Raw genomic sequence first — 22,419 nt, 5'->3', positions numbered from 1 at the left:
TGCACTTAAGCAAATCTTTTAGTTCAATGTTTTTCCCGGAGAGGTCTTTTTAATATGGGGATTTTTGTAAAAGTAAACTCCTCTGGCTCAAAAAATTTAGAATACTCCACATGCATCAGATGTATTAAATATAAAAGTAAAACAAGCAAAAAATTCCCCGCAAAAGCCAATGTCTAACACTCACATACACAATTTTTATTTTTTTATTAAAGCTATTAAAGTATAATGTGTACTCAGCATTCTTCAATCACATTCCTAAAAGAGCTTACTGCGCACTCATTCTCTGCAATCATTAAAGCGTTGCCACAATCTTTGCTCTTGTTAAAAGAAAGGAGAAAAAGAGCTGCATGATGAAGCTAGTGCCTGCTAGTGGCTGAGGAGGAGGGTGAGACTTCCAGGGCAACGGCTGGGTCCTCGTCCTCCTCCCACACTCGCTGCCCTAACATTCATTTTTAGTTCCATGTCCCCTCAGCCCTTACGTATTGCTCTCACTGAGGTCTCTTTTGCCTTCTTTAGCAGCTCGTGCTTCCAACTACTATATGTTTTATACATATATATATATATATATATATATATTTCTTTTCACGTTATATACACTAGTTGTTTTTATTACACACACACTCACACACACGCGTGTGCACGTGCGCGCATGCGCAGATTTAAAAGGCAAACCTACATAAGTCACTAGCATTGCTATTGTCACATAAAGTAGTTGTTTAGTTTCCTTTCTTTAGTGGCACAAAGTGTTAAATGATTAGTCCTGGTAATAACAAAATAACTGTTCCAGTTAAAAATCTTTGCTTTTTTTTTTCTTCAATGGATTTTATAAACTGCTTTGTGCTTTAGAAGAACAATAAACAAACAAGAGTAAGTGTCTTCTTGTATTCTGACTAACTAGTATATTTGGATAGTTTACTTTTTAAATCCTCTGCTTACCAACGGATTAAATTCTATTGAAAATGCACTCTTTTATTTTATTTTTTTTAAGGAGTTAGGAATATTCAGGGCAAAAAATATGAGTGGAGATATACCAAAATTTTTTTTGGACTAAAACTACTTTTGCGTTATTTTACGCTTGTCCCTGCACTCCCTCTACAGGTAAAGAGTAGGCAATTGTACTAGTTTTGTTGCATGGATAGAAGTTGTATTTTCTCCTTAGTCTGCCAATCTTTACTTATCTGAGGGCCTCTAAGATATAGGCTGTGGATATTTAAAAAATAGCTCTAAATACAAAGACCTGTCCAGTGAGAAATTGGGACAGGATATTTTCAAATTTGGGGGGCCATATACAAAGAAAATCCAATGCTATAACTATTACCCAGAAATCAATATCCTGTAAGATTTCTTTTACTTTCTCCAAAACATATACTTCCATGGTGGGTCTGAAGGCTACCCTAATTTGATGGATAATTTTATAGGGTTATGTATAAGAAGGATCCTAGACTTGGCAAAAATGAGTCCTGCATTTATTCCTGGCTCTGCCTCTAAGTAGCATTTTCTCTCATTAGGTCTCAGTTTTCTCATCTTTAACATAGAGAAGTTTAAATAAGTTTTCTCTCAGTTACATTCTCACATGAAAATCCTCAGTTTAAATACGATTAAATAAAGGGACAGAAAATATGGAAATAACAAACATTGTAAAGTGATATCGTGGAGACGTGACAAGGTCTCATGAGATGGCCACAGAACTCTTTCCTTGAGTGAATAGCATTTGAAAATGAAATGCTCAAGAGAACCAATTGTGCCCCAAAAGACATGGCTCTACACCAAGACCAGGGCTCAGTGTCACAACGCAGGTATGGCTTGGGCAGCTCTGACTCTTTGCTGCCCTCTCATGTTTCAACACACTCTTTAGTTCTGCTCTTCACCATCCGCTAAGGACCTATGCACGTGAGCCTTGCACTAAGTATAGGGATTCCTAAAAATGCCCCATCATTACTGTCTGCAAACAAAATCATAAATGAAGTGCACGAGTAAGGCTGCCACATCATCAAGGTCCTCCTCTCCTACGCTACCCGTTTTTAAAATAGCTTTAGGAACAACAACAAAATGTCAGGCATGGAGGAGGGTTGTAGGAAGAAACACTTGGTGAGTTACTCATGACAGGCTTCTGTTCCTCATCTAACGTACCTCCTTGAATTCCTGCAACAGCACTGAGAGGAACTCCTATCTCCGTTCTTCAAACGAGGGAATAAGCGTATGAGAGAGACAGGGTTTGCACTCAGGTCCCAAATGCCACACACCAGTCTTTTTGTTATATCGCACTAAAGGACAAAGAGCCATTTAGCGGGAAGGCTCTTTTCTAAATGCACAATTGGAAACTTTATTTTTAAAAAAATTGTTAAATCGTTGTAGAGCTAGGTATTTACCTATTATGTATAGATATAAAATCTGGCAACTAACTAACATGCTTTAACCCTAATGATATAAAATCAAACTTTCCTGGCTTTAACACATGTCAAAGGGAATAACCTCTAAGGGGGAAAAGAGTAGTCTAGGTTCTATGGGAGCCAGTTTTAGAGGTGTAGTCTGACAGAGAGAGAGAGTTAAAGTTCTCAACTCTTCTTTTATAAAACTCAAGGAGTTGACTTACAGAGAGTTAATTTTCTGTCTTCAAAGTTCTGTGACTCAAAAATAAGTTCTTCAACTTTGAAAATAATCCTGAACAACAGTTTATCATCCACACCACAAAGGCACCGGTGCCTGTGGCTGTGATGAGAGGTTGGGATACAGTGCTGGGAGCAATTAGAGGCCCCACTTATAACAGGCACAAAGGAAGTGTGTGCATTTTGACCATTTTTGTGGGGGGGATCCGTAACTTTTACTCCTATGACCTTCCCAGTTGGTCTTTCGCTCTTCCCTTTCTTTTTCTCATCTCTCTGGCCTGTCCTTTCTATCGCCCCTAGTTACGTACAGCATGAATCCTAAAAACAAAAACCAATAAAAACAACAACAAAGCAGAATAAAATGATGCACTGAGTGCTTACTCTATGCTAAGAGCATTGTACAAATGAACTCATTTATTTAGCAATAACTGTATGAAGTATGATCGCTGTTTTGTAAATGGGAAAACAGGCAGGGATAGGCTATGTAACCTGCCCAGAGCCACACAGCTATCATGATAGAACATGGCTTGGATTCTGGACATGCAGAGCCGCTTCCCGCCCCCTGCCCCCCAATTCCAGGAGCGCCCTGTCAGTGCTGTTCTATGGAGCTGCCCTCCAGAGGCGCCTGGCGCTGTCCACCACAGCGGCCTTTTGGACCAAACATAAACTTACCTGCATGCTACACTGTTCCTCTAGAACCTAAGAACAATTTCTAAGAAGGCCAAGTTCCTCTTCAAGAATGCCCCACTGACTCTTTTTAACACTCTTCTCCACTGCATTCACTTGCCAGGGAGCAACTTGGAGTTAAGTCCTGAGCAGTCAGCTGCTGAGGGCAGGAATTCACAAGCACCACCTTTTCTGTATGTCTGAAGTCTTCCATCGAAGTCTCAACCACTACTGTTTTCATGATTTATGGTCTTCAGGGCATACTTTTTCAGAATGAGCTCAGAGAGAGGAATGTCCCTTGCTGTTGCCCTCATTCCCTCACCCCCTCATCTGACTTTTTCACCTTGGTTTGCTATACTTGGGCAAGGAAAAAGGTTTCCATTCACAAGTCGTTTAATTTCCTGTTGTGCTTTGGGATGAACACAGCCGCACAAAGCCCTTAATGACAGTTAATTAGTTTCCCTTCCTAAATAAGATATTTCTAGAGCCCCACGGTCCCCAGGCCTCAGGTCAAGATCATGTGGGTACAAATGAGGCCACATTAGCCCAGATTTCTGTGTCTCACAGTCCCCTCTGGTATTGCTTCCAGGCCTCAGCACTACGTGAAATTTCTGGAAGCTTCGACGGGGCCTCTCCTATGTGTTCAAGGCCAAGTCTGTGCCCTCTGAGTGCAGCTACTCCTTCTTTAATCAGTGCCAGACGTTGGCCAGGGTGGCCGGACAGCTGCCCTGACCACAGAGCACCCACCACCTCTTGGTGGACACAGCAGCCTCCACTGGTACCTGCAGCTGCTCTTCTGGTAGGATGCTCTGTGGGGCTGGCTCATATGTGACCTCAAGCTACAAGCTTTCAGGGACCAAAAGAGCACTGAGTTCTGCACAAACTGTGATGTCAGAGGAGTCTTACTTATTGCAAAGATAAAGGGGGTGACAGTCTCCCTCTTTATATGGGTCAGGTCTAGTGCTGGGAACAGGGCTGGGGACCAAGTTCCATATGGTCTCTCTCATTAGAGGCCCCAGGTAGATTTGGGCTCTTTCATATTAAATTGGGGTTTCTGAAGAAGAAATCTGTTACTCAAAGAACTTACTTTAATCTGTAGGAATTTCAATTATTGTTCATCTCTTGACCAATGCCAAGAAGAAAATGGGTAAACCAGACATAAGACTAGGAAATGCCAGTTGAAAATCATCATCAATAAGATCTTGAAAGATACACATGGAAAAGATAACCAATAATGTAACAGTCAGTGGAATACAAGTCCCATTTGAAAGGCATTCAGGAAAGACCAACATTAACTACTGTCCCAGAATCACTTTGATGTGGTGACCACAAAGGAGCCCAGTTGAAAGGTCCTGACTGGACATGATGAAGTTAACTTTCAAGCAAAGTAGAGTCACTAATAATGTAATAATGAGCTCCTCTGCATACTATGAGCTGGAGTCCCAGGAAGACACTTGAATCAAGTGAAGTATTGGTCTAGTTTGGAGAATATGTTAATTGTCTTCTGGTAATAATTTTAGAAAACATGGGTTTTCTTCTCCAGGCAATTATTTTAATGAATCAATTGGGGTTTCAAGAAATGATCAAATGAGTTCAATTTGGTTTCAGGTTTAGCAAAATGAGATCATCTGTTCTGTTTTTGGCTCAGCTGAGGTCAAGCCCCATGTCTAAAATAGACTAATAGGAATCAGAGTAATTTTATTCTTCTGACCTCTATGCCCCTCATCCTTCCATCCACTTCTCTTCCCCAAACATCTGTTCTTTTGATCTCATTGAACTTTTCTGTATTGTAAAAGTACTTCTTCTCTCCTCTCCCAGACTGAATTTAATCTCAACTCTCTGGGTCCAAATCAGGAGTACTGGAATGGTGTTCCTTCCTACACACAACTGGGAAATTCATTAACCAAGAAGGTACCTTTTATTTATGCTTTGACTTTCATTAAACCAAGCTACTGTATATTAACATCATGCTGATAACACAAGCTCGGAAACATGGTCAGCATTTTGAAGGTAATGTTATCTCTCAACATACAAATGCCCAGAGCAACACTCAACCGAGTAAGAGCAAAAATTTAACTTGTTTTAAAAAAATGGCACATCAGTTAAATTTTTCCAGTAGGTTAAATGGACAGCTTGTGAGATCAGTGAGAGAAATGATAATATAGAGAAGAAAGGATTAATTTCTTAAAGATTTTAGAATTGCAGAAAAAATTGGTGCTAATAAGGTTGAATCTTGGAAAATATACTTTTTTCCTAGATGTGAGAAGAATAATCTCTCAGGTCCTTCTTACCTGTTAGGGTGGCTTTGTTGATGGATGGTTGGTTGCACATGGGTGATCTTCTGACAAAGAGAGAAAAATACAGAGCTGTAAATATATGATACTTTGTTGGTCTGAGGACTCTCTGAGTCATTTCAGATATGCCATTTAAATTTAAGGCTTATTTTTAAGTTAGGACATGCAAATGAAGATTTCTTTCAGACTAGCCAGTCAAGTTCCTAGGTACCCTTTGTACTATAGTTCAGATCACGTGTCAAAAAAAAAAGCTAAATCACATGGTGATAGACTTTGGGGTAAATAAAGCTGATGTAAATGTCACAGAGACAAGAGAGAAGAGGAAGTCCTTATTGATTGACCATATTCAATTAAGCCAGGGCTTACAGAGCAAACACAGACTTTCTGAACTTGAAAAAGCAGTCAGGCTACAATTGGTTTCTCTAATACAGTGTTAAGAAACGTTTCTTTTTGGCATAAATTCTCATGATTGCCTATACGTTATCAGAAGTGAATGACTCCTTGTAAACTATATTGCACTTTGAGAAGCTATTGTACTTCAACTTTTTCCTTTCTATTTTCTTATATTAAGAAACAACCCTGATCCATTTGTTAGAGAGGTATATTAATGATGGGTCCAAATAGATGCTACAGAAACTTTAGAAACACTATAAACTAAAGGTACTTAAATCAATTCTATTTTGTATTCTCTAATTTTTCAGATGTTGGTGAAGTTTCACACGATGATTATAAACCCCTTGGGGTAAAAAAAAAAAACCAAAAAAACACCCCATGCTATTTGATTAACTTGTGTTCCCTGCAGAGCCCAGCACAATGTATCCACTGCTTAATCAATTATGTTGAATAAAATATCATTTATGGAATCTCCATTAAATTTTTTTTTTTTTTTTGGTACACGGGCCTCTCACTGTTGTGGCCTCTCCCGCTGCAGAGCACAGGCTCCGGATGCGCAGGCTCAGCGGCCATGGCTCACAGGCCCAGCCACTCTGCGGCATGTGGGATCCTCCCGGACCGGGGCACGAACCCATGTCCCCTGCATTGGCAGGCGGACTCTCAACCACTGTGCCACCAGGGAAGCCCTGCATTAATTTTTTTTGAAATGTAACCTTAAAAAGTTGTTACTTACAATTGAAAGCTCTTAAAATTAGTGATCTTTAAGAAAATTTTAGAAAATAGATACATTCAAGGGTGTCTGAAAAATGTTTGTTTTCATTTCTGGGGGTTGTTTGTTTTGGTACTTCTAGTAGTGGCTAACACTTAATAAGGACTTATTGTGTGTCCCACGCGGTGCTAAATGAGCACTTTAGATGAATTATCTCATTTAATCCCTCATAACAAAGCTTAAGGCAGGCAGACTCATGGTTCCCATTTTACCAATGAGGAAAACACACGTTTTGGAAATTTAAATCACTTCTTCAGAGTAAGAAAGCTGAGATTTGAACTAAAGCAATGTGATTCTAGGGCCTGCACTCTGCTATGTTGCCTTATTTTTAGGCTGCTTTCGCGGAACCTGTGCAGATGGCAGGTTCCTGCAGAGCCCTGGTCCAATCTGCCTTCCTGAGATGATGAATCTCTTAGCAGGGCTGGAAGATACATGGGGAAAGCAGTCTGGTACTTTTAAAATTCCCACTGTCTTGGTTCCTGTCAGCATCTGGCTCTGTCTTATTGCTCTTAAATTTACTGATATCAGTTTGGGATTGAAAATTTGCATTTGATTGAAAATGCACCAAAATTTACTTCTGAGTTAGTTTAGTTTTTATTATGAAATAAAATGGGGGAATTTGAAACTTAACTAATGCTTTATAAAAAAGAAAGGTTAATGTTTAAAACTGCTACTCTGAAATAGTTTTGGTCTATATACTAATAGATATCTACTTGCTGAGAGTTTATCATTCAAATCATTTATATAATGATTGCTCCTTTTTAGTCCTTGCTCTGTGAAAATTTAGAAAGCATTTATTTTGTCTAGGAAAGGCATCAAAGAAATATTTTTAAACTTTTCTACAGTTTTGAAAACCACATCATGGACTTGTTTCTTATTATCTTCTTTTGATTTCAATCCTACAACGGGCACTTGGGAACTTGATATTTCAACAAGTAACGACAAGCAGAAAATATCAATCACTTGATCCATGGCTACAGTGATAAATCAGTTAATGAAGAATGAGCCAGAACTCACTTCTGGAATGGAAAATCTCAAGGGCAAGGAAGAGCAAGGGGACAGGAACCAGCAGCAAGTTAGCAAAAGTCAGCCACGTGCAAGTGAGGACCTTCAGGGCTCAGGGCTTCAGATGCATCCTTCTAGGCTCCTTTCTTTTCTTTTCTTTTCTTTTTTTTTTAAACATGTGAAAATAAAATATTTATTTTCATACTTATTATATAATATGGCCTTTTGTGACTGGTTTCTTTCATGTAGTGTAATGTTACAGTTCATCTGTGTTGTAGCATGTATCAGTACTCTATTCAAACAATATTTTATTTATCCATTTGTCAGTTAATGGACATTTGTGTTGTTTCCATCTTTTAGCTATTGTGAATAGTCCTGCTAAGAGTGTTTATGTACAAGTTTTTGTTGAACACCTTTTCACTTCTTTTGGGTGTATACCCAGGAATGAAATTACGAGGTCATATGGTAATTTTATGTTAATTTACTAAGGAACTGCCAGACCTACTATAGAATGGACTTGAGGACACAGGGAGGGGGAAGGGTAAGCTGTGACAAAGTGAGAGAGTGGCACTGACATACATACACTACGAAATGTAAAATCGATAGCTAGTGGGAAGCAACCGCATAGCACACCGATCAGCTCGGTGCTTTGTGGCCACCTAGAGGGGTAGGATAGGGAGGGTGGGAGGGAGGGAGATGCAAGAGGGAGGAGATATGGGGATATGTGTATATGTATAACTGATTCACTTTGTTATAAAGCAGAAACTAACACACCATTGTGGGCTCCTTTCTTGTAGTAAATAGTAAAGGTGGATCATGCAAGCTAGCATATGCCTTCCACAAAATCCAGCGGTGAGCTTGGGAGTGTTCTAGTGGCACCGTGAGTACCCTGTGGGGGAAGTCTGGCTCCCTGGGGTCATCATGTGATGCACCATTTTGCTATCCATATCCATTTTGCTATCACTGAACGGAACAGAGTTTATCTGTGTGTAGATTGAGTCCTACTATTCTGATACCTGAAACGGCTGATTGCGTTTGAATCAGTAAAGGAGGTACAAATCTGTACCGACCAAAAGAGAGACCACAAACACCTTTACTTAGGGTCTGCCAGATAATACTGTTTGGTTAGACTTCACCCAGGGCATTATAAAGCAGGTCAAGTTCAGGCATAAAGTATGATTTTCTACCCTCCTCTAGATGCTCTTTTCCATTTTAATCTGTTTTGTCCCTGCAAGTCAGCTGAAAACCTGTCTCATATAGAATGGGCCTCAGATCATCTCTTTGGGGACAGAAAGGCCAGCCTGATGCCTTCACACCTGTTGAACAAGTATGTATCTGCCACAGGTAGAGATGCTGCTACACAAGTGACCAAGTCTGAAGGAAGCATAAAAGGAATTCGTTATAAAAGTTTTGTTCACCTTTCAAAGACAAAAATCTCAATTTCCTGGACAAAAGTTGAGGCTAAAAAAGTTTGTAAGGGACACCAGTAATTTCATTTCTCTTGCAGGGTTGAGACTTTCCAAAGAGGAGGTGACTATACCTAGGAGCTACCAAATGCCAAAAGCCCCAAAGGGGCGAGTGAACATGGAAGATGTGTTTGGTAATGAACAAACAGCTTGAAGCCCACCTCAGGTTTCCCATTCTGCATCCTGGCATCACCCCTCTAGCCCGTTTGCTGCACGTGCAGAGTGATGACGCTGTGCTGGGTATTACACTAGGCACCGGGAATGCAAATGTGGACTGGATACGACCTCTGCTCTCTGGGAACTGACATTCTTAAGACAAGCAAACAGGCAACTGGACACTGAGAGAAACATGCTAAAGCAGGGGTTAAGGACAGGATGCAATCAGATGGCAATGGAAAAGCATACCACCCAGGTTGGGGCCTGTGGGTGTGCATGCATGTTGGGTGTTAGTCAGAGACAGTGCCCCACATGAAATTATATTTAAGCTGTAACCTAAAGAATGAATTACAACTAGCCCAGTGGATGAGGAGGGGAAGAAGAAAGTGAGAAATGCTCAGGCTAAGGGAACAGGACTGCAAAATTTCATTACCTGCAACACACGACAGTCAACTGACACCTCTGGGTTCCATTCCAATTATTTGCATTGTGTCATTTATATTGATTTTTTTTTAAAAAAAAACCTTGTTCTATCACAAGAAGTATGTGCATAATGGCCAGAGCTTTTTTTAATTATGGAAAATGTGAATTTGGGAGGTAGATTCTATTATTATGGGATGGAAAGTTTAGATTTTGTCATGTGTTCTTTAAGAAGTAGTAATTACAACAAAATTTTATATGCTTAGATAAGTTCAAATAAATTTCTATTCACTGTCCTCTTAATATTGATTTAAAGAAATGTTTTTTTTTTCTGGAAAATTCTTCAGAGTTGATATTTTAAAGATAATATTGTATTATTCATAATAGACTGTCAAAATTATGGCATTTGAATAATCAGTTTTCCATTTAATCTTAGAAAATTAATTTTCTTTTTTTTCATTTTCCATCTTTATTAGGACCCCCAAATTATAGTTATTTTCCATGTTAGCTTTCTCTCTCAAATGCTTCCCCTGTTGTCCCATAAATCCCCATCTTGTTAACTCTTCCATGCTGCTGCCTATCTGAGTCAGTAACAGCAAGAGAATTAGAGATCTTCCCTATGATATGACACTTCTCCAAGTAATGGTTGTCTTAGAAGTAAGAGGATAACTTTGGGTTGACTTCAAAGCTTGATGACGTTATTTGCCCATGGTAAATTTATGAATTAAGCCAAACCTATCAAGTTACCCTGAGTGTAAATAACTGGGCAGAGGACTGATCCTGCCAGGTGATTTCTGACAGATGGAATCACCATATTTATTTACCATCCTGATTCATTTCTGATATGAGAACCATCACTACAAAGTGTTTACAGAAAATTAACAGGACTTCATATGACTTAGTGTAAATGGTTAGACAGCATGGCAATGATTCAGAGAAATCTAATATACTGCCTTGAGTTCAATCAAATGGAAAAAACACTATAAAAAGTTCAGCCAGAAGGAGGGGGGAAAAATGAATAACTTACTTGCTAGGTGCTCGGTCTTGCAAATTAGTCAATGCAGCAAAGTTGTTCCGTACAGTTCGCAGGCTGGCCAAGACCTACAACAGAAATGATTCTTTAAACTTCTTGAAATAAGGCCCTGTTTAATGCAATATGAAGTGGTTTGGTGATTTTTAAAAATGGTTTGTTAAGTGAAAATTTGATATTGCTTGCAACTTAGTTTCATATAGTACTGAAGAATCTCCCAGCACCTGGTAAAGTTTACATGGATCCATTTGAAAGCCAGAGAGGCCAGACTTAAGGATTTTCCAGATATTTCTCCTCATCGTCTATGAATATGGTGACAATAGCAGCAGCTTCCACAGTATTCCTGGATTCCCCAGCCACTAAAACAGTATCCCAGGCAATATGGATAGCGTGCTGTTGCATTTTATGCATATTTGAAATAGCATAATATAAAATATTAATAAAGTCTCACTTTAGGGGCAAAATGTCAAACAAAATTTCACCCAGGTTCTCTTCAAACGTTCACCAATGATGCCATAATCTTGAAATTGGCAAGCAAAGTAAATTTTAAATTGTTTTTTCACCCTTGCCACATGGTTATTCTAGCTGGTAAACAGATTCTTTTCTTCATTACGGTTATCTGAATCATGAATTATATAGTCTCAAATAAAGTAAGACTGTCCTGTATGTGCACAGGGCCTGGCCCACAGAGGACACTCAAGAAAAATTTGTTGAATAAATGAATACATAGACACAACATATCCACATACACAAGGCTGGACCAATAGGTCCCACTATCTCTGAGAGCCCCTCCTTTTTCTAATTCTAGTGAAACTATAAAGTGGCAAAAGAATCGAAAGACTAGGAGAGAAAAGTGACAAGAGCACTATCTCCTTCTACCCCCCTCACTTTCTCCTAGAATGGACAAGTCTCCCCCAGGGTGGAGCCTATATTAGGTGAGGTTATGGGTCATCTGGGTGACAACCACAATGTGTACCTAAAACATAGATTTCAGATGTCTTATTAGGTACCAATAACACCCCAGACTGCCTAGTTCTGTTATATAGTCAATGTGTGAACTTAGACACGTTGCATCATCTCTCTGACCCTTAGTTTCTCATCTGTACACCAGGATAGTGACATCTACCTCACAGGGTTGCTGTGAAAACGAGATGAAATGACAGTTTAGGTGCCAAGAACAGTGCCTGGCAAACAGAAGGCACACAGTGAATATTACCCCATCATGGCAACATTCCATTTAATGATTTGGCATGTGCACAGGGAATTCACTTAATGCCTATAACTGACAATATGCCGGTGGCAGTGGGAGCAGGGAAAATTTTTTTATAATTGCTCCAAGGGTTCCAGAGCTGTTTCCAGAATTTTGTCATTTGGCGCTGACCTAAAGTCAGTCTAAATTTTGTTTTAAGACAAAATATCTCAGACAGTTTTGAAACTGGCATTAATTCTTCTAAGTCACTGGGATACTGTTTATGCCCTGGGACAGTGACCTACAGCATTATCCCCTGAAGGAGTTAATGGTGTTTCCTAAGGTGCCAACCGTGATTAACTCAGTCACTGGAAAAATCTGGCTCATTATCACATATAAACAACTCACATTGCCGAAAGGTCACGCTGCCTATGACGGAGTATTCAAATAGCCAACTGCTGACATCAAACCACGATGTCTTTTATTAGGCATGAAATCTTGAGTGATGCAGAAAGAAATCTGACAAATCATGCAGGCTGAATTTATGCTTTAAGAATTGAATATCAAATACACTAATAAAGCATTTTAAATAGGATTATTGTACCCCCGATCGATCCTTATTCTAGGCAAAAATTTAACCTCAGAATTCAGAGAACTTTATTTTAATAAATTGTAGTAAGTGCACCGCATCTGACAGCTGGGCAAATAGAAATAGTAGCACAGGTAATTCATGTTCTATGCTCATTTGAAAGGAAGCATTACTTCATGAAACATCTACTCCACTTGATTTTCTGTATACAGGTTTTTGCCTCTGTTATAATAAAGATATTAAATTAGATGATTTTATTTTGGTTTTTAAGTTTAATTTTTAAATTTTATATTTATTTTTGCATAATCTCTATCCCCACATGGTACAGAATTTAAGAAAAAGTAGACTGTCTCTTTCTCAATAACAAAGACAAAAGCAAAATTATTGTTATTTCTGAGAGGAGGCAGATAGATGAAATCAGGGAAGGACACTCAGGGCATTAAAATCTTGGCACTGTTCTATTTCTTAAACTGTTGATTTTAGTACTATTCTTTATATTTTAGAAAGTCACTAGATAGCTTCTCTTATATGCATGAAATATTTCAGAATAGAAACTGAAGAAAGAAATTTCCCTTTCAGTTCCTTCTCCATTCAGCTGCCTGTGCCCTCTCCTCATTGACTTTTAGATTGTCTCCTAAATTTCACTTTTACAAACACTGCTGCAGTAAATAACCTTGCAGCTACGTCATTCCCTATGTGTGCAAGTATTACATTGTTGTTTTTGTGGCAGGACAAATAATATTTTATACATGTTATGTTAAGTATTAACTATTCTCGCCTGCACTATGACACATGATACTGGCAAGAAGTGTAAATAAAAGTCTCAACCAAATGTTATAAGGGGGTGTTGCCCTCGGCCGAGTTGAGTGATCCTGGGTGACCACATCCCAAAGGCACTGTGTTAGTCTTTTCTGTTCTCACCTGCATTACAGGACACAAAGTGTGAGGCATCTACTACTACAGGCTGTGGGGAAGAACTAGAAACAGTTTTACACAAGCCCCTAAGTTAGGGTTCAATCTTTCTTCGCTTTTGTTACAGGGCAGCTCTCACCCTTCTTGAATTCAGCCCTCTAAGAGCTATAGTCAGGGCTCTGACGCTCCTATAATTTTCTTCACTCTTTAATGCTTGCTACCCAAAAAGGTCCCTGAGGTTTACTCCCACACAGCTCAACGGTTGGAAAATTAAGGTCATTTCTTTCTCTTCTTCCCCTCCAAGCAAAAGTATAATCAGTCAAGGTCAAAATACATTGGGAATGAGGAGAAATAATACACTTTAGGAAAGAAATGATGACAGTGTTATGGAAAACTTTTGCACAGAGTTGTACTGGTCTGTGAGAGGGATTAAATGCTGTTTGCACACACTAATCTCAGACTTTCTTAGGTATTTCTAAACATTTATTAACCAATAAGATTCACTGAAAATGGCAGGAAAATGTGGATTTCATTAAAAAGTTAAACATCTGAACACACTAGCCTAAAAGAAATGTGTACTTATATAAAAATAATTTCTTATACAGATTTGAAGAGATTGCTTAAAAAAAAAAAGATGTGGCAATAACATCCGTGTTAAAAAAAAACTCCTGCTTAAAAAATAACCCAAAAAACCAAAACAAAGAAACAAAAAATTGTTTTGAGCATTGTTTTTGAGTCCAAATACACTTTATGCCACTAGATGGCACTAAAACACAGACCATGAGTTGCCACAGGCCTTGGGTTGGGTGGGGTGGGAGGGGCTGTGGAGGGAGAAAGAACTCCTTGCCTTGGTTTTACCTCCAGAAAAACCTGGAGCCAAATTATGATTATTTACAAGACAAAGAGGTCATTTTGATAGAAAACCTCTTTCCAAGTTACATTTTGGTTAAACCATATGAACTTGCTGTTTTTGTATGTCAGCAAAGGTTGAATATTGATAGTTTCATATAGTTCAACCCCAAAAGTACTTAGATTCCTAGAACATGCTACTGAAATTTATTTTAATGAAGGATAAAAAAACCTAACAGGTATAAGCAACTGAAATGTGATGATTTTCTTCTTTCTCAGCCCGGCAGGGAGAGCCTGTTGGATTCAATGATGAGACCACAAGATTACTGTTTCTGGGTGAAATGGGGGAGAGACACGCAAGGGCATTTTTATAAAATTGACAATGTCCAATTACCAAGGAACAGTAATGTTCTACAGGGTTAATAACCACTGCAGTTTTCCTAAAATTATCCCACGTGCTGTATTTTGGTAAGAGTAAAGGTGAAATGACTTGCTTGTTCCTACCCTGTATTTTTAAATCAGGCATATCTGCTCAGTCTGAATGACGTGAAGGTCTCTCCAAGGATCCAGGATAATACTTGGATATTTCCTATCTTTTCCTTAACCAAAGATTCCACTTCTTTTAATATTGCACACCTCCAGAGGAGGATTCTAGTTGACTTAGAGTTTTACAAGGTAGTCACAAATGATGCAACACAAATAATGGGACAGGTGGGGCTTAAGGCAACTGACTACAAAGCAGGGTTCCCTACATTTCATCAGTGTTGTGCCTCCTTGGTGTTCCTCGGTCCCCTCAAGAACTCTGGCCAAATTGTGACTACACCCTTGGAAGGAAAAGGCCACCTGCCGACTGGCATCAGGTGACACGGCATCATTCCTGTCAACACTTACCCTAAGGGAATACCCAAACCAAAAGATTTTGACCCAAACACAGGAGAATAGTTCAAAATGGAAACCAATAAAATATTTATTTTCCTGGGGATCAAAAGGATTCTGAGCTTATAGGGGAAAACATAAGAAATTGGAAGTGGAAAAGTGTTTAGGTTGAACACCAGCAAGAATTTCTAACCCTGACAGTGTTTTAGACTTGGGAATAGAATATGGAGGGGTATTGTAGGATCTTGTATTGTAGGATCTTTGCTGAAGATTACGTCTGTGCACGATGCTTCAGCCCTATCCACCAAAGTGGAATATGACCTTGCACGTCTTCCTAAATTCTCTCGTAACTTAAGATTTTATTCTCTTAGCTTCACAGTAAACTGTGACTGAGAAACAACAGGGAGGGATCTTTCCGTGTTTTGGAGATGAAGGCAAGCATAAAGAAATGAGTTCACAAGAGGAGGCAGAAGATAAGATGGGCTTGGGAAGAGGCTTTGACCAGTTTAGGGTGGGAGGCCCATTTTAAAGAATTATGGGAAGGAAATTGGGCATAGAAAAATAAACCGAAAGGGATAGAAAGTAAAATGTCAATAGTAGTTATTTTGGGGTTTGGAATTATAGGAAATTTTCTTTTTCTTCCTTTTGCTTATATTTCTTTTCTATGCAAAAGATTTTATTTTGAAAGCAGTATGGCTTTTTCACCAGAATAATCTAGTGTGAAGTTCCAAACCCCAAAGCATGCTGGGGAAAGGGGGGAATTCTTTGGCCTATTTGAACACTTCCCTGAGTGACCTGTCTAATGTCCACTGTCTTCTGTCCATTGGTATATCTGACCAAATAATGTTGGTATCAATTCAAGTGACATAAACATCTTACAGCTTAAGCATTATAATATTTAGCATTAAATGGTGAATACTCCAGCCTGTATTAAAAATTTGAGGAGTTATTGGTTAGGTCAATGAAATAAGTTAGTGGTGCCCAATCGGGCTGAAGAGAAGGCCATAGACAACTGCCACTAACTGGGCCTTCTTTCTTACCTGCTTCCCCAAAGATGCTCTATCAAAATTGTTCAGGGTTAAACAGGCTTTTAAAAAAAAATTCTAGTAGAGGTTTCTAGATCATATACTCTAGTAAAAGGCCATTTGTGAAAACTGTGATGGAGCCACTGAAAAAGAATCTGCAGCTTCTGGGGCAATAACCCCCTTCTATAAGGTGTCATGGGTCATTAAGCTAATCATAAGCAAACTTTCCTAAATAGATTCCAGGATTATTTTCAGGCATCGTATATGCTTACAAATTACACAGAGCTGGTTTTCTTCAAAGTTCTAATTTCAAGGGCATTAAGTATATATCTTATTTATTTAAACAGTTCACTAACACAGACTAAATGATATTTTACATATATATATTTCTCAGTATACTGAAATTCTATTAGTTTTTTGGAGATTGTAAGTACACTAAAAAAAAATGTCTAATTATGTAAAAGACTAGATTTCCTTAGAATTTAAGGGTGCTAATAGCAAGGTTCAAGTCAAATTTATTGACCAGTTAGTTGGAGATTCATACATACTACCTGAAGTAAGATGATAAGGTATCATATACAGATTATTTTTTTCCATATTTTACTATATATTTATGTATATTTTTCTTACAACAATACCTAGAGATTTTAGTTAGAAGCAAGAATAATAACCTAAATAAACTCAAGTTGGAATGATTGTTTCTACATTTGGTGATGGTTATATATATTATTTTGCCTGATTTATTCTGTCTACTGAGAGCTCTATATCTAAGAGCTCTGAGCTCTTAGATATAAAGTTATGGGTCCTCAATAGCAACCAATGAAAAGTCCTTAGCTTTGTAAGATTTGCTATCACAAAATATGATGAAAACATATGATTGTAAATGTTTTGAACATAGAAATATAGATATTAGAAAGACCTAATGATATCCAGCAAAACTTGAAGCAAATGAGACATTAACCTTCTAAAAGGATGGTGGTTGCATTCTATCTTTAATTGTCTGCATCAATGAAAAAGATCACTATATATTTTGCTATTTACTGACTCATTAAATTTTTAGTCTAAATTATAGCAATTATAAAATTTCAGGAAATTTGAAAAAGTGGAAGAATCATACATAATACTGCTATCCAAACACTGCCATTATGCATTTTTTTAAAAACAATGCGTATTATGACGTCTTGGAGATGAAAGAACCCTTACTGATAACAACACAAAATTCAGTAAGTATTTTATTTTCTAGAAATTGTGCTGAGCATTTTACAAGCTTGGTACTATTTCAATCTCTTGACAACGTTATGAGGTGAGTAGTCTTGTAAGTGTCATTTCACAGGGGAGGAAACCAGGCTTGCCCAAGTTCAGTCAGTTGCCCAAGTTCATTCATTTAGCAAGAGTAGATGATGGGCTTTGACTGGGCCCTGACTATCTTAATCCAGCTGAGTCCCCAATTTTACCAATTGGAAAAAAGAAGTCTTAGGCAAGTTAAGTGAGTTGCCCAAGGCAGTAGAGCTAGTTTTGATGTAGCCTTGATTATGATTTTTATAACCCTCTAGATCCCTTGTATTCCAATTTTAACATTTCCTATTAACAGTCAGTTTTGGCTTTAAACATGCTTCATGCCCCAGGTTGAATCAGTTTTATCCCATTATATCCATAGTCTGTCCATCCCAGTGGGTCTCAACTTTTCCTGAGAAAATACCGGGGCCTTTAAAAATTACAGGTGTTTGGGTCCAACCCCCAGATTTTTGGATTCAGTTGATCAGAGGTGCAGCATGGGATAAAAATCTTTCTAGCTGATTCTAATGCGTAGCTAGAGTTGAGAAGCGCTGGTCTATACAAAGAATATCGGGTTATCGACCACTTTATATATATTCCAAAATTCTTTAGATGGTTTTTTCACCTTCTAGCATTTCTGTCATGTGGTTAAAGTATTTTCATGATTTGTATACCTAAAAGGAACAAATAAACATAAATATGTCACTCAGTTAAATCTTTGGACAAATAACATGTTTAAAAAAAGAGTAAATAAAGCATCAGGTTGAAGTGGAATACGGAATTTCAAGCACTGCTCATGCACCTAATTATACTAAATGTAACTTAATCCATGATATAGCTTTCCTCTTTTAGTGCTTATGTCAGTTAAGGAAATGTGGTCCCATTTAAGTATGTCACTTGGGTAATTTGTAATTTGAAGCAAAGATACTCATTGGGTCTATGGGTTTATAGGAAACAGACCAATATGGCCAAAGTCACATTCTCTAGCATGGCTTTTAAATTACTGGAATGAACCACAGAATTTGTATTTGTACTTGTGTTTGACTTAGAATGAAATTAAGAACCCGAACTAACCCCCGCCATTAAATTTTCAGATGAGTGAGAAACCTGTCCATTCAGCAAGCTGGGCTTACCTGTGCAAAGGGAGTCACAATCAGGTCATCTCCATGTCTGAAAAACAAACCAAAGGCCACGTTAGATGGCGCTGATCACTCTAGGACCACTTTCAAGCAATATTAAATAGTAAGTTTCTCATTCATAAATCCCCACAGAGAATTACAGTAATTCCATCCTTATTCTTCAACACATGTTCTTCTCAATCATGGGCGTGAAGATGTGTCTTCTGGGATGTTAACCATTGTCCAGTTCCCTGGGTGAAAAGAGGGGCTTCTTGATCATAACCAAGGTCACTGGCACTTATTAAGCGCACAGGATATATAACAGTAGAAACGGAGTTCCAGCAGTGGGGCCTGAGTTTTACTCTTTGCTGCTAATGGTAAGTATTACTGAAGGGCGCTGTGGAAGGAGCCAGCAACAGCAATGGCTCTGGTGAGAGGTCCCTGGACCATCTAACGTTGGAAGGTGATGAGCATCAGGTACTCTGCATCATCATGTGTGAGCCCTGGATGGGCTCGGAACTGTGGATGACATAAGACTGCGTCATACTCTAATAAAAACCAGTTAAACTTTTCAACTGGCTCACATCCTAGCCACCGTAGTTACGGGGGCATGTTACCCCGTGTGTGCTGTTGTTACAGCAACCTCAGTGACACTGTGCCGAGGACGCAGGAGCAAGGTCTCAGCATGACGTGTCTTGGAGGGACAGGGAGAAGCAAGGAAAGTTGTGAACATTCTGCTTGGAAGAAAGTAAGAAACCCAGGCCCAGAGTTCTTTCGTGGTGTTTCTTAGTATGAATAGTTCATGAGAAGGATTTCCAAAATCTCCACGGGATATTTCTTGATCTAGCTAGCTGGAACTCTTTAATCAAAAGGGAATGGAATTATTCTACACAGAAAGCTTCCGGACATGACCCTAACTGAGAACACTGCAACTAAATGTTTCACTCACTCATGAACAATTCTGGAAAGGGCTTGAGTGACCTAAAACAGCACTCATGAGATATGCTTCGGCACAAGCAGCATATGGATGACGTTAGTAAATGGACTGCTGCCAATAATTAGACCAGTTGCTACGGTCATCATCAAATTACACAGAGATCTTGAAATTCAAAGTGTGGGAAAAATAAAGCAGAAAGGGGGTGGAACACACTCTAAAGGAAACGTGTGTTATCTTGCACCCTCTTCGTTCCACAGTTACATGTTTGAGGGGCACTGCTCTTTGGAGAGATTATTCAGAGAGCCAAAATTTAACTAATACAAAAATCTAGATATTTTCCCGAGGTACAGTCTTTTCTTCCATTTTATTCTTTATAATTTCCCGACTACAAAGTTTATTTTCTAAGAACTTAGTCAACTTGGCCAAGGCACAGTAACATTCTGAAATCAATCCCTGGAAATAAGTCTTTTAATTTTTCACATGAATTACACTGGATTTGAATCACTCTAAACTGAAAAGCATGTGCATGTGTATTAAAACACTTAATTCTATCTTTGGTTGTATTTCATTCCCAAGCACTATAAAACATTTATTTAGAATATACAATATTTAGGGTAATTTATCAGTCTTGCTTTCTTTCCGTGTCAAAGCATAAAGAAAATTAGTTATCATTTTAGTGATATTTCACTCTTGACTTGCCCAGAAATTGTTTTTGCCAAATATCTCAAGACCGTCTCATTTTAGTCACAGTAGAATTGTTTCTAGCAATTCAGTGGCAAATGTCCTCAATAAATAGCCTACCCTTACTTTTCAAAATTATGTAAGGTTTAAATTATCTCTGAATAGGGACTTCCCTGGTGGCACAGAGGTTAAGAATCCACCTGCCAAAGCAGGGGACACAGGTTCGAGCCCTGGTCCGGAAAGATCCCACATGCCATGGAGCAGCTAAGCCCGTGCATCACAACTACGGAGGCTGCGAGCCACAAATACTGAAGCCCGCACGCCTAGAGCCTGTGCCATGAGAAGCCCGCGCACCGCAACTAGAGAAAGCCCGCACGCAGCCACGAAGACCCGACGCGGCCAAACATACATACATAAATAAATAAATTTATCAAAAAAATACATTATCTCTGAATATATACCGAATGTATAACGACAGAATCTTTGTCCAAGTCTTTGTCCATAGCCTGCCCTCGAGACCATGGGCTGAACTGGAACCACCCACTCTGGCCCCTGGGGCAGGAGCAGGCTCTCCCCTCCCTCAAAGAGAAGCTTGCTGAGTTCTGAGCCTGCTCTGCTGGCCACTGGAAGTGGGGATAGGAGGCCCAGCAGCACACCACTGAACTTCCTGTTCTTCCAGGGAGGGATGACAATAGAGCCAAGAACTACTCCCCTATGCCTCCGGCCATCCTTCCGCTACTTTTGTATTATTTACTACAGTGCTTTCATTTCTACCCTCATTCTTTCTATAATAAGAAGCCAGAAACACTGGCAAGAAACTGAAAGAGAAAAATCAAAAAGCAAACCCTCACAGACACCTCACTGGGATCCAGAAACTGTTTAAGCACTTAAATGGGAAAAAAAAGCCTCTTGCCCTCTTGCAAAATAAACTCAACCAACAGCAGCACCTGAAAATACAGTTTTGTAACCTAGTTCATTTCAAGATTGTGTTTGAAACACATGAGGCAACGACCTTTCCACGCTTTTTTATTACCAAACCAGCAGTTAATTAGAAGAAAGTTTATACTTTATTGAGAGAAGATTTCTAATCCTATGAAGCTGTGAAAAGCATTAGAGGCCACAAAGTATCTGCTGCTTCTAAATATCACGTATTGCAAATTTCAGGATGGTAAATGGCTGGGTGAACTAGTGCTTTGAAGAGGGGCCATGGTCTGAGCCTTACTTCCTGAATGTTGTGCAAACTTTTTGATCTTCTGTGCTTCACTCTCTGGCTATAAAACCAGAAAGACATTCTCCTCTGGAGTTTGTCAGTAGGATTAGGGAAATGATAACCATACAGATGGTGGTATTTTGAAATCCTGGTGTCTTTCTTCCCTTAGACTCAAAACTATCACCCATTCATCACCATCTTTGATCCACCTCTTTTAAAATTAGAGAGTCATTAGCGAACAAGTATGTTCTTATTGTTAATAGGCACATAAAAATGCTACTGGGAGCCCAACATAAAAAAAATGCATTTAGAAGCATAAAAATGGTTCTGGGAGCCCTGTTTGACAACACCCAGGAATTAGCCACAGGAGGAACTTTTCTACTCACCACTCTTTACTCCCATGTTCACAGAAGTACAGACATAGAAAATAAACAAACAAATACATACACAATGTACTTGATCTTGTAAAAGCTAACATTTATACATATACTGAATATAAAACATATTAATTGTAGAAAACTTTGGGAAATACAGAAAAACTTTAAGAGCCATCCAAAGATAACTGCTGTAATGATTTGGTTTTTCCAAAAAAATATATATATAATGTGGCTCTGAGAAAATGTAAATGTCACATTTAAGAATATAATGAACCTTTTAAAATTACTTTTGAAGGAGGTATTATGATTTCCATAAACTTCTAGTAGACAAAATACTACTAAAACAAACAAAAACAAATGAAAAACCCTGCTTCATTGGTAGCAGATTCAACTGAGGATATGGCTTCTCTGCATTGCTTGGCCTTTTAGTTTAGAACTAGCTCTACTGTAAGTAAAAAATTAACTAGTCCCTCGGCTTATGGAACCCCAAGGACTGAAGTTCCTATAACACAAAGCCAACCTCAGCCATACCTGAAAGCGATCTTCCTCTTTGATGCTACTGCCACTTAGAATTAA

The 22,419-nt window shown here is 38.7% G+C and overlaps 1 protein-coding gene across 3 annotated transcripts in view; it reads right to left on the bottom strand.

Annotated features, from left to right (window-relative positions):
* The window catches only part of LOC309803775 (3',5'-cyclic-AMP phosphodiesterase 4D), a 575,480-nt gene that overhangs the window by 188,434 nt on the left and 364,627 nt on the right, over positions 1-22,419 (bottom strand). For all 3 annotated transcript variants that reach the window (XM_082620485.1, XM_082620483.1, XM_082620484.1), the window contains exons 3-5: positions 18,654-18,690; positions 10,803-10,876; positions 5,564-5,613 (exon numbers count right to left, since the gene is read on the bottom strand). In XM_082620485.1, the coding sequence (XP_082476611.1) occupies positions 5,564-5,613; positions 10,803-10,876; positions 18,654-18,690 (161 nt within the window). The remainder of the gene's footprint in view (positions 1-5,563; positions 5,614-10,802; positions 10,877-18,653; positions 18,691-22,419) is intronic.

The sequence above is a fragment of the Mesoplodon mirus genome (genome assembly GCF_964341445.2).
Source record: "Mesoplodon mirus genome assembly, chromosome: 5".
NCBI lineage: Eukaryota > Metazoa > Chordata > Mammalia > Artiodactyla > Ziphiidae > Mesoplodon > Mesoplodon mirus.
This window is presented reverse-complemented; position numbering and strand designations above follow the sequence as displayed.